The 13,989-nt window shown below is 26.6% G+C and overlaps 1 protein-coding gene across 3 annotated transcripts in view; it reads left to right on the forward strand.

Moving 5' to 3' along the window:
- Positions 1 to 13,989, forward strand: part of LOC129971335 (probable phospholipid-transporting ATPase IM) — a 393,392-nt gene that overhangs the window by 337,660 nt on the left and 41,743 nt on the right. For all 3 annotated transcript variants that reach the window (XM_056084997.1, XM_056084996.1, XM_056084998.1), the window contains 2 exons: positions 12,755 to 12,816; positions 12,903 to 13,016. In XM_056084997.1, the coding sequence (XP_055940972.1) occupies positions 12,755 to 12,816; positions 12,903 to 13,016 (176 nt within the window). The remainder of the gene's footprint in view (positions 1 to 12,754; positions 12,817 to 12,902; positions 13,017 to 13,989) is intronic.

A 13,989-nucleotide genomic window follows, 5' to 3' on the forward strand; every position in this document is an offset into this window, starting at 1 on the left:
TTTTTATCGAGTGAATCCATAGATATTTATTTAATTAAATCATTAATAAGCAAGGTTATATACTGCATACTTTCAATGTCGGTTTGATAATTTCTTGCAATATATAAAAGGAAAATTCTACATGGATACGGATACTTCATTGTTTTCAGTTCTATCTGAAATTTGAACTTGATATTAGTTTTCCAGCAGATTTACTTTTAAAATATTTTATTGAAGTGATTTTTTTTTTCGTACGCTATTGAAAATTAGTTCTTTTTAATGAAACTAGTATACGATGAAACAGAATTCTTGATACAATAAATATATTTTATTTATAATAGTTTTTCAGGAGCTTTTCTTTTAAAATATTTTATTTGAGTGATAGTTTTGTTTTGTTTTCATTCGGCTATTGAAAATTAGTTCCTTTTTTATTAAAAAGTTCTATTGAACTATGGTACAATGAAATAGAATTCTTGATACAATAAATATATTTTTGTTTATAAAATGATTCAACGATCTTTAAGACTAAATAAATTTTATTCATAATTTACGAGAAATGAATCAAATTTGAATTGCTCTACTTTTATTTATCTGAACAGCTTTCTGATAGATTCCGATTCATAAATTTTAATATATATATAATATACTTGACTTTTCCTGAAACATATATAAACAAGAAAAGAAACGTAATCAAAGGCATCGCTTTTAAATGTACCTTTCCAACATTTCTGAAAAAAAAAACATATAATTTACGAAAAGATGATTTGGCAAAACAATTTTTACTCACTTAACGCGTTATTTTAACTTAAAAATCCTGCAACTTATCAGAATTTTAATTAAAGTTAAGAAAGGCATTTAGAAAATCAAAATGTGCTTACGTTCTTCATCAGTGACATTACACGTGAGTGAGATTTGTTAAAAGCCTTTGAAAGAAAAGCAACTGCTTTCATTTTCGTTTAAAAATAATTGTCTTAAGTAGCTTGGATGCAGGAAAAGTAATCTTTCCACCTCTCAAGATACAACTCTAAACTTTGAAATGCATTTAATAAATGCCAGCTCTCAAACTATTAAAATCTTATTTCCTGCGCTTTTAAACGTTATGCCAACTGATGTGGGGAAAAAATAATATGCGCTAAAATGATGTTCTTAATATGCGCAATTCGCCTTAACAGCGTGTTTTAGAATTTAATCAACTTGGCATTAAGTTTTAAGTGCACTTGTACTTTAGGACGTTTTTTTAACGAACTAAAGTTCTGCTGATTAGGTGCTTTATCGAGTTACTCGTGTTTTTTTTTTTTTTTTTTTTTTATCATTTACTACAGTGTGAGTTAAGAATAGAAAGGTTGCGTGGTTTGTTTACTAGTGATTTTTCATTGTCATCTGATGTCAGACAACATGCGGATTTCTGATTAATTATAGCTCTCGGATACATAAAATAGGTGGTGTAATGTGTCGAAATGGAATAACAAAATTATTGACCTTAGAGTGAATTTAGGCATTTTGTAGCTTTGGCATTACCCATTATGAGTACACGCCCCTCCCTCTCCGCCTTTAAATAAACTGGGCTATTTTGTTTCATATCTCAACAAATTGTTTGCTCAGTTAAAATGTTAATGATTTCATTTATTTTAATTTTTTTTTATTATTAATTTATTATTTTTATTTGAATAATTTTTTCAAAAGTCATATTCTTTTATTTTTTATTATTATCCGTGACTGCGCGACAACCACATCTGTACTCATTAATATTTAAAAGTCGTTCGGTGTTTAGAAGCCTCTAATAGCCAAATGAACGTACTGAAAAAGATTGAAACCTGAGCAGTTTATATTTGATAAAGGGTTAATATTATCTTAATATTTTAAATCATAGAATTTATATATAGAATTTTTTGCATATTTATTTCACAACCAGCTCATAACATTATTTTCTTAATTCATCTCATTTCGTATCGCCATTTCAATCCAATTTGGGAATTCGCTATTGCTTACCATTTATTATTATAGTTGTAATTTGTCATTAGTTGTCATTAGTTACAAATAAAATTAGTATTGCCAGAGATTGTATGGGCTGTATCTACGACCATGTCCAAAAATTAACCATAATTTGCAAGATGTAAGATATTTAAAATTAATATAAATACAGTGCTTCGCTATTAGTTTTAGAAACGAGAATTCCTCGCATGTTTTAGAACATGAATTCCTGCCTTTAGTTAGTTAATCACAACAATTATTGTTTTTTAATGAATCATTTTTAATAGTAAAACTAACTCATCAGTATCAAGAGTCAATTTGGAAATCGTATATTTCTTGAAGTATGGATATTTGTCCCCGACATCAGCTATAAGAATATTGAATTTGCATGGTATCTCAAAGAGATATATTCTTTCTCACATGTTACGGATTCAGGTTGCGCCATCCTGATTTCATTTTCGAATTCATTACCCAACTTTTAGAACGAAAATAAAAAAAAAATTAAAAAAAAGATATTTCACATTGCAGCGTAAAACAATGCGCACTTAAATGACATCTATAGTTGCATTCATCATGTGACTGTGGCATTAGGTGGATCGATTTCGACGGTCCATTGTTTTTAAAGATTTGAGACGCTATTACTTAAATGGATTGTTCTGCAATTACAATTATCAATCAATTACTGCAAAGACAACAATTATTGAATCAATTACTGCAAAGACGGCAATTTCTTAAAATTACATAACTACAATAAAGAGCGGGAATACAAATTTAATATCCCTAGTTTGAAGACCAATTGATGCATATTAATTTGAGACGTAAAAAAAATATATCACCCGAAGAAGATACTGATAATCATTTATAATATGTTATAAAATTTTATGATCGTTTCACATTCCCAAAAATCTTTTTACTGCTTTTTTTTTTAATGGTTTTACATTTTTAAGAGGTTAAAAAGTGATAATGCTGTAGTGAATTTTCTATTGTCCAATTCCCTTTACTTTGCTTCATATGCATAAACTATGATTTGAAGATAATTAATTCTTTTAAAAAACTTCTATCTGATTATATCTTAAGGCTTTTATCGTACGAAAGATATAATAAAAAAGTGCTCCTAAGATAAAAGCAAACTAACCTTTTTCCTATCTATAATAAAATCAAACATTTTCCAAATCCATAAAAAAAAGAATTAAAACCATCTCTATACTACCCGTCCACGCGAGCCTTATAAATTTTTAATAAATTCCTTCTTTTTTTCCCGGTGTCTTTTTTTCTTTAAATGTGTCAATACCAAAAACTCTCTGCGCATGCGATCCAGTAATTCATCGTGAAATTCCACGTTCATAGTGACAGTTTAATGACAAAAGCTCTTCAAATAAAATTCAAAGTACTTTTTTCTCCAAGGTCAAACGACAGTGTGACTGTCAAAAATATGATGGATAAGGCATAAAGGACAATATGACATTTCGTAGGACAGTGTAACCAAAATGGCTCATAAAATATTTGCCATTCATAGAACAGCTGGTTTTATAGAAGAAATGTATGTCGATTATTGCAATTTAATTTTATTTTAGTCCTTCAGTAAAAAAGTTAGACCATAAAGAAGTAAAATTTATTAAATTTTTGTGCAATAATGCTTAGTATTTTTTTTTCAGGTATTGTCTAAATAATTTCAAATTTTATTTCGTGTTGAGTTTGAAAGTATACAAAATTTTTAAAATAAACATTGAAGATAACAATAACGCCATCGTTTTTTTTTTTTTTTTGCAAACGATTTTTTTTAATTAATGAATTTTTTGATAATTCTTTCATAATATAAATATGTTAGATCACAAATTGTCAGAACATCTGTTTTAATTACTTCCGAATTTGTAAAAAAAAAACATTTTTACCGCTATTTTTCTCTTTATTAATTTTGTATTAGAAACTGTATGTATGGAAGGCTTAAGAATCAGTAACTTCCTATTTTGTTCCTGAAGATTTAACTGTTCTTTTGTGATAATTAAAATTCGTGATTCAGAAGAACTTGGATTATTCAGTAGTTTTAAAAATCGATTGAATATTATTCGTAAACAAAACCATACATAAAACATCTGCGAGGGAGATAACGATATTGCATTTTTTTTTTCTTTTATTTCGTTTGTATACTTAGAAATACTTTTATTTCGTTAATGTACTTAGAAGTATAATAATAGTTTAAAAAAAAAGAATTATAATTCGAAATTTTGACAAATTTTAACATTTTAGACTTTATTGAATTCAAAAATCATATTTTTGGAATTTTAAGTTTTTAAATTTGTTTTAGAATTTTCTAAACTTACGTGATTTTTATTCATTGTACTATGAAACTACATAATCATGTTTAAATTATTTTTATATGTATTTCCCAAGTTATGACTCTCCATGGACATGTTCCTTGCCTTTCTCACCATAAATACCAAACCCAAATAAAATTATATGTTCAGTAACTCTCATGGTATCAGCAGCATATTTTGTAATTTTTATGGAAGAATTATTACAGATAATTAATCAGAACCTTTACTTGCATTAAATTAATTTTTCTAAAATATAAATTTGCATATTCATTACATATTTAACTCATGTTCAAAATTCAAATGGTTGCTTCATTATCTTAACAACATTTCATATTAAACATTTCGGAAAGAAGATAATCCATGGGCATTATATATGAGACGCTATGGTGCCTTAACAGCATATTCGCATAGATAAATAGCATATTAAATGGGGAGGAGCATAATGGATTCGTTAATCTAGAATATTAAATTGCTGGTTTAAAATGAATCTAGAGCGCGGATCATGACTGCTTGTGACAACAAAATGGAATGATGAAACTTCTTTGAGAATGAAACCAATTAGTTTGTGAATTAAATGGGTGAGGAGAAACTCTACCGTGGCTGAAGAAGTAGTCAGTTAATTATAAGCAGGACTGAACTAAAGTGTTAGTGTTGGAAGATTATCCTTTATAAAATCAGTTAATCCCTGTCTAGAATGCATACAATTTGTATCAAAGAGATAACATATTATGTGTGGTATTATCTTCTCATTTGAGAAGAGTACATTCATTCAATATTTCTATGCTGCTAATCTGTATGAATTCCAAGTAAAAGGTTGGAAGTGAATGGTTCGTATAGATAAGAAAGTATCAATATTTACTAGTATTATTTAAGAAATCTGGCAATCGAATGGATTGCATGACATGATTGAGGATGAGGCTTCTATATCTTTGCTGTGGTCTTTATTGTATATTTATATCTGTATAGTTACCAGTATTATTTATCTTGCAATTGTATGGAGTGTATGACATGATTGAGGATAAAAAAAGAACAATTGATTTATTTCTCCTTGCTGTGTTCTTTATTGTATCCATATATATCTGTATACTTACCAGTAATTTTTAAGAATATCTTGCAATCGTATGGATTGCATAACATGATTGAGAACGAGGAGGAAGATTTGACTTGAATCTCCTTGCTGTTGTCTTAATTATATATTTATATCTGTACACTTACCAGTATTATTTAAGAATATCTTGCAATTGTATGAATTGCATGACATGATTGAGGATGAGGAAGAAGATTTGACTTTTTTTTCCTTGCTGTGGTGTTTATTGTATATTTATATACGTATACTTACCAGTATTATTTACGTTATTACTCAACAACTGGATACTTATTGCTCGCTGCCAATCGGAATGACTGTCGACATTTTTTTGTTTCAAGAGAAACACAAATGTGGGCTGGTTTCACTTTATATTCCTTCAGGGGGAAAAAATCCTTCTCATGCATTGGAATTAATTTAGGCATTTACTTCTGATGTTCTAAGGTTGCTTTCACCAATACTAGATTTAACTCCTCTTCATGGATATAGATATATGGGTTAGATATGCTTACGAAATAGGATTAAATTACCCCCACAGATTAAAGAATTTATTTTATTCAATCTTTTACCCAACATATCTTCCATCTAATTTTTAAGCTAAAATTTCTATCTATGAAAAAATAAACTTAACAAATTCCGAATCGACTGTTCTTTTTATTAATAAAATTTCTTTGTGCATTTTCTTCTTCATTTTTTTTATTTATTTTTCTTCGAGGAAAGAATATTAAGTTTCTATCATTAAATGTTATATTTCGATATTTTTAGCTTCTCTAAATAGTCAGAATTTCCATGCTTTCCCCTAAATAATGATTTCCAATAAAGTATATACTAAAAAAAAAATTCTTTCTACAAACTTATTTTATGGCTTTTATTCTAGATTCAGGAAAACATCGATATCGTTGTCACCCACACGTTTGATGTTGATGGAAAAATCCTCTCCTTTTTTTCCCCTTGTTGTCAATTCCCTTCACACTACATGTCTTGAATTCGAAATTAACTGATTTTCAGTTTGTTAACTCTTCTCGGTATATTATTTACTGATCTATTTTTTCATGTTCAGAGAATTTCGATGTTCTTCTCAGAAATGAGATTTATTTTTAAATCACTTGTCTGATATAGTTTTTTTTCTTGCTTTTCGAATAGAAGTTTTTATCTCAAATGCAATCATTCATTAGACTAGGGATTTTTTTTATTCCCTTTTCCCATGCTTAGCGAAAATAACATTTTTTGGTGGAGAAATAATGGAATCGATTCACATATCATGAGTCATTATCTAGCAAACGAAACTGAAAATTATCGTTTAGTATTTAACTGATTATTTTATACTGTTATGTGACGCAACATCATTTTTACTTCCTTTCAAAATGCGAAAGGAATTTCTAAGTTAAATTTATACTGCACGTTCAGTATATTGAGTAAAAATAAATTTATTCTATTTAGATATGAATTATTTTATATTAATATGAGATTATAAAAATAGTATTTTTAATGTTGGAGCATTTTTATATATTTTAAAGGAATTCGAATTTGAAAAACAACTAAAAATTCATTCATTTTTTAAATAATAAGTATTAAAGTAATAGTTTAGTAGTTTTTGAAATTATATGTCGCCATTTATTCTTATTCTTAGTTTCCTAATCGTGTCGTTAAACTCTGTTTCGATTTTTGAATGAAAAAAATGGCTAATTATCCAAAGAAAATTCTAAAGGAAAAATATTCTAACTTTTTCAACTGAAAAATAATTTGTCCTCTATCAGTATCAATTATAGACATTATGGCATCAATAAATAATCCTTATTTAATTTAATAGAAACTTTACCAAAAATTTTTGAGGTTATGATTTTAACCAAATTATATTATTTATTTAAATCACAGATGCAAATAAAATACAATTTGCTCTAATTGTATTTAAAATGTGAAATATCCATTGAACCATGTTTTATACGATTATTGCGAAATGCATGTAAGCAACTGTATTTCAACAATTAATTGTTATACTAGTTAAAGCAATTATTTATATCGATTTATATTATTTAATTCGATAATTAATTAATTTATATCGATTTCTTTCTTTCTTTAGGAACTGAATAATATTTTCTAAAAAGACATTCGAAATGAAATACTTTTTTGTATCTCACATCTATTGTAACTTGCTTTTTTTGAACTAATCCAATAACAAACTTCTGGTATTAGATATTTTTAAAGTTTTGAGCTGCGATGTTTTTCCTAGTAAGAATATGACAATATGTAAAAATATCTCTACCTTAAATAATACGTTTCAACACTTTAAATAAAAGTTCTGCTCAAAATCTAAGTCGGGAATCATTTTCTCTAAAAATATTCTAATTAATTATTTAAAAAATTCATACTAGAACATGCAATTTAGCTGCTTTGCAGTCGTCTGAACTCTGTTCATATTTTTTTTTATCGTCTGGTGTCACGCAATCCAGTATTTAACGAATAAATTAACAGTGGGCTGAAATTATAAAGAAGTTTTCCAAAGAACTTCTTCCGGGAACCGTTAATATGATAAATATTTTTTCTTACGGTTTCAAAATTTTAATTCAATTGGTTTTGAATTTTTTAATTACGTTGATTCTAAAAGTGTTCGTTATAGAATGAAAATAATGCTCTATGAAGAACGAACGCTCTTAGAATCTAAAGGATCTCTGGAAGAGATAGGATTTCATCAGAATCATCTCTACATATTCTGAAAATGCACATTAGAATGCATTCCATCAAAAGATAGATTCCCCATTTTAGACGGTACTGTTCGGTACATTTTATGTGGATTAGTCACCATTTCTTCCTTATTCAAAATGTTTGTAGTGTTATGTTTTGATGAAAAATTAATATTACATAAAAACTATATTTATTAGGATGAAATTTATGCAAACTTTGGAAGCAAATTTTTACACGGAAAGTTCTTCCAAATTTATGAAAACCTTTACCTTGGAAGCCGCTTGTTTTTATTAAACCTATTAATTCAGTCTTCATCAGTTTTCTCAAATGGTACCTATCTAGTTTATCCCATTCATGTTTTAGTGAAAAATGAAGTAATTAACTAATTAATAATAATAATAAATAAATAAATGTATTGAAAATCTGCAGAGTAGGAAAAAATTTCCATACTTACCAAATTTTGTGTTTTCTGTTTTACTTAACTATATTTATATTTTAATTTATCTAATGGTGATTAGTTAAAATTCAAATATTGTTTTCACAGTTTGCTTGATCATACTAAACAAAAAATGCGAATTCGAATGCCATAATATCAAAGCGAAATACAAAGAAGAAAATTTATGAATCGCGTTTGTAAAAGTTCTATTTCTTTCAACATTTTTTATACATAATAAACTGTGTCGGCAATTTCTACTTTTCTGTTTCTCATAGCATTTTTATATGTATTTTAATTTTTAAAAAATGCTGATGATAATGTATTGAGATTTCCCAATTTTGTCCGCAATATTTTGTAATATTTTCATATACACTGAATACCTCTCTTTTCTTATCACTTCATCTTATTGAATTTTTTTAATTATTTCCATTCTGTAATAAGGAAAAAGAATTCTTTTTATAAACTAAATAAGCCTCCGGTAATAAAAAAGGTTTTATTTAAAACTTTTATCAAAGTTTTCGCATGATTGATATGATTTTTGTGCTTCAGGCCTTTTGAATTGAAAAAAAAAACTAATTTGTAATTTTCTCAGCAGATACAGGTATCGTATCTTTTTTTTAATTTTTTTTAAAAATAAAAAAAAATAAAAAATCTTAAGAGGAAGTTATGTGGTTGTAATAACCGTTATTTAAATGTTTAATCTCGAAATAAGAAAAAAATTATGACATTGTTATTTTTTTAAGGAAAGCTAAAAGAACAAATTTATTCGAAGAATGAAAAAAGAAAATCTAATTCATAAGTGTGTTTAAAGAACTGGAATTAATTTAACAAAAGACGCTTGGAAAATTGATTTTGCCATTCAAAAACATAAATGTTTTTGCTTCAGGAAACTTGAGAACTTTGGTATTGTTACAATTAACTTAATTAATATCATGGAAATGTTACTTTTTCGATCATAGCATTCTTTTTTTCAACTTATCATCATTTCTACACTGTAATTTTAGGAATTTGGCTTTTTTTTTAAGTCAAAAGGAACTAACTAATTTTTTTAAATGAGTGATCAATTTCTTCTATTTTCTATAAATCTAAACAAAAAAAATCAGTACATTTATAGAAATTTTAGCAATCGCTTTGTTAAATAGAAATATTATGCGTATTTTAAGTTATTACGATTGTTTATCCGCATATTGTCGACAATTTCCAATGAAAATTCCTTTTTTAATACATTTTTAATTCTTCAATTCCTTTTTCTTAATACATTTTGAATTCTTCAATTCCTTTTTCTTAATACATTTCGAATTCTTCAATTCCTTTTTTTATACATTTTGAATTATTTCATTTGAGTGATACATTAAATTAACATTTATATCTGTACAAATTAGCCTAGCCAGAAGTGAAAATATATATTTTTTTAATTGATAGAAAAATGAAATAATAATAATAATACAATGAAACTGATTTCATTGGAATGTAAATTTTTTCTTCAGATATTAATTTACCAAGTTAGTTCCAAAAGAAGTTAATAGTTGTAATATATCAGCAAAGATGAGGGAATTTTGGATAGCATTAAATTACTTTATTGATTCGTTTGTGGAAATTTGTATAATATGTAATTAAAATCCTTTGATTTTGTATTATACATTTTAAATAACTTGATGTGAAAGTAAAAAGTTCTAAAATAGAACTTTCCTTGCATTTTATTTACCAGAAGCCTGTAAAAACTGCAGAATCTATATGAGAAACTGCGGAATGGTTATTTTCATTATTAGAAACATGATGCTATGAATTATTTGAATTTCCACAAGCAACCTAGTACTTTTAAATTGAATCAACTAAAAATAAATATCACTAAAATAAATCTATGAATTATTCTCATTTTCATTTATTTAAATGATTATTAGTGTTGCTATAAATTTCCAACAACATCAGAATATAACATCCTTCCCTTTGTGGAATGAAACAAAGAATTATTAAAGGAAAATTCTTGTTATTTTGGTATATTATCCGTTACTTTTCTAGAAAAACTTCAGGCTATAATTTTCAGTTTTCAAAGAAGTGCTATTATGAAGCAAATTTATCATCCACAAATTTTGTCTGTAGCTTCATAATTGGCGTTCTAGCTTACCCAGTGTATTTTATTGTGCTCTTAAAAAATTGTTACTGCAAGAAGAGATAGTTATGCTGTTACTAAAACACATAAATATAAGCGACGGAAATATTTTTAAAAAATTCTAACAATTCCTATAACTAGAAAAAGCAAGAACAATTATGAAGACACTTAAAACCCAACAAACGCTGAAAAATGTTTTCTGACTGAGACTAAAGTTAATGTTAAGAGGTACCTCTCAAATCTCCATTCAAAAAGCTCGTAAAAAATTATGTTATAAACAGTCACAATTTTTATGACTTGTAAAAGTTGTAAGCATTTGCATAAAACACCAAACCTTGATGGAGAAACTGCCTTTGCTATTAAACTTAATGATCGTATCCGTTGAAAACAAGCGTAAATAGGCAATTAATGAGTTGTTCATGTATTTTAGATTCGTTTGGAATTTTCTGACGAATTAAAAAAACTCTTCAGAAAAATGTATTTTGTTCTATGAAAAATCGTTTGGCTCTTTTCATTTTTACTTGTCATCTTCAACTTTGATGAGATTCTTCTCATTTAAAAGTGGAACATTCTAGCTAATTTTTCTTATTATTATTATTACTAAGCGATAATTTGTTTTTTTATACATTTATTTTTAGCTGTTTTTGGTATTATTCAGTTTTATAGATGAATGAAGAAAAGGAAAATGGTTGCTTTATTGACACAGAAATTAAAACTTGCTCGTTTTTATGTATGTCAAGGCCTGTATGAATTCTGAAACAGATATGATGAATGCGAAGATAAGGTTTTATTCTTGTTTCCGACAATTAATTTCATCCTTTCCTTATAATGAGTTTTTACTCAATTTTACGAAGTTTAACTGGTTTTTATTTTTTTGGTGTGATAAATGATTAGAATGTTTAGAAATAACTATAAAGGTTTATAATTGTAAAATACAAAAAAAAAGGGGGGGATCTCCTATTTTCGAAGGAGGAATGGGAGGAGGAAGATTTAGAACATGCATTCTCTATTTTCCTATCAATGATTTATGTTATTGCCTTCTGATTTATATCACATGATACTTCCCTTTAAATGAAATATGGATAATTAGTCATAATTGAGTGTATAAGCTCGTAGTATTTTGTATTTGAAGTGAATTTTTAAAGTAATTTTCTAACTACCACTCTTTATCTTTACTTATAATAAAGATGAATGCTTGAAAATGGAGTATTTCGCTCTATTATCCAGATTGTTTATCTGCAACTATTAGATTTGCCAAATATATGCCATAAAGGTTATGATTGCGCATGTCAAAGTGATTGTTTTTGGAGTTTTAGTTAAAATTTTAATTAATTAAAAGGTGAGCAAAATTTCGGCCTTTATCTGCGACCGTTTCCGAAAATACTTTTCATTGATCGATATTAAAATGAATTCTTACAACATCTTAAAATTTAATTATATGCAACATCAATTTTTTGCAGTGTAATTCTTTCTATTTTTAATTAATTTTTAAAAATTCATATTTTACAGCAATATTTTCTTGTTGATGCAAAATTCAAATCGTATTCTTTTTTATATTGGTATTCTTTTATGGCTCTTTTCCTTAGTGTTTGATGATCAGTATGGGAATATTCGACTTATTTTTCCATGCTAAGTACGTTTCTTTGTTAAGAATCTTTTAGTGATTTTTTTTTAGGTTTTGTTGTACTTATCATTAAGGTTCAACTTCATGTCCGACATGTTAAACATTGCTGTCCTTTCCCGTGATATAATTGGATGTATAAAGACATGGAAACAAATTTAGGGATGTACAATGAAAAGTGCGGTGTTAGGTATCTAAAATGTCTGAATTATATGTCTGAAGAAATGTGAAGTTTATATTTTTCTGAGGTAGCCATTAAGACTAATCTACAAAAAATATTAATAGAAATTTTTAACTACTATTAACCCCTGAAAACCAAATGGTAGCAAATGACTATTTTAATATAAATCCTAAATAAGAAAAATAATAATAAAAAGAAAATACGAACTTTTATGTTACTATGAATGTTATTGTCTACAATTCTGCATTATATATATATTCATATCTCACATCTATTTATTGCATTTATCTATTGCACTTAATTAAAAAATTATTTTTTATGCAATTCAAAATGATTTGTGTATTTTAAACTAAATTATCTGCTTTTTCTTTTCAGATTATGAACTCAGACGGATCCGTGCGAATGATCCTGCCTACAATTCTTTGTTTAACTATGCGGTGAGTGCCATGAAATTTTTTAAAAAAAATATTTATTTTCAGTTTATTGAGTTTTTTACTTATATTTTTATTTTGCTTCTTTTCAGAATAATTACATCAAAACATCAAAGTACACCTTCCTGACATTTGCTCCTCTAAATCTTTTCGAGCAGTTTCAGAGATTGGCAAATTTTTACTTCCTTTGCCTATTAGTCCTCCAGGTGAGTGGGTTTCGTGCTTAATGTGAAAACTTTTCAGAAAATACGTTTATTTATTTTTTCCATAAGTATTTTTTTCATAAATTCATTTATTTATTTGTTCATAAATATGTTTATTTATTTTTTTCAAAAATATGTTTACTTATTTATTTTTTTCGTAAATACGGTTTTTTTTCCCCTTTCATAAATACGTTTTTTTCTTCTTAAATATGTGTTTGTTTTTTCTTCATAAATACGTTTATTTATTTTTTCATAAATACGTTCGGTTTTTTTTATATATAAATACGTTCATTTTTTTTATAAATACGTTTATTTTTTTCCATAAATTGCTTATTTTTTCATTACGTTTATTTTTCCCCCTTCATAAATACGTTTATTTATTTATTTTTTCACTTTCGCAAACTGAAAAAATAAGTATTATTTTAAACAAAGACACGCTTTATAACATGTTTCTTTCTGAAAAATTCCTATGAACACTTTATATTTAATTTTAAACTGTATGATTTTCAAAACATATTTTTTTTTATCGTTTGTACTGTTAAAATGATATTTATATAATATTTACAAATAAAATTTAGTTCATTAATTTTTTGTGATGCGAATAACTTTATAGAATTCAGCTATTAATTTGTTACTATTTGATAAGAAAATTAAATACGTTAATGAAATAATAAAGTATCAGAAGGCAATACAGCCATTTCTGCAATAATGGTCACTTGACTTTCACATTGTTAGTTAAAATTTTTTGCCAAAAAAAAAAGTTCTACAATCTTGAAAACAAATCGAAAAAAATATTAAAGGAGCGAATGGGTTGAATCTGAGTGAACCGCATCAATGATCGCAAGCCATTTTAATTAAGCTTTAGTTTAGTTTTTTTAGTAAAAGTCAGCGTAAGAATACCCTAATTAAGTGAAAAACAATATATATATATATACCTATATAATTTAAGTTTTTGAAATGTGGCCCTCAAAAGAAA

This window comes from Argiope bruennichi, chromosome 6, assembly GCF_947563725.1.
Source record: "Argiope bruennichi chromosome 6, qqArgBrue1.1, whole genome shotgun sequence".
In the NCBI taxonomy this organism is placed as follows: domain Eukaryota; kingdom Metazoa; phylum Arthropoda; class Arachnida; order Araneae; family Araneidae; genus Argiope; species Argiope bruennichi.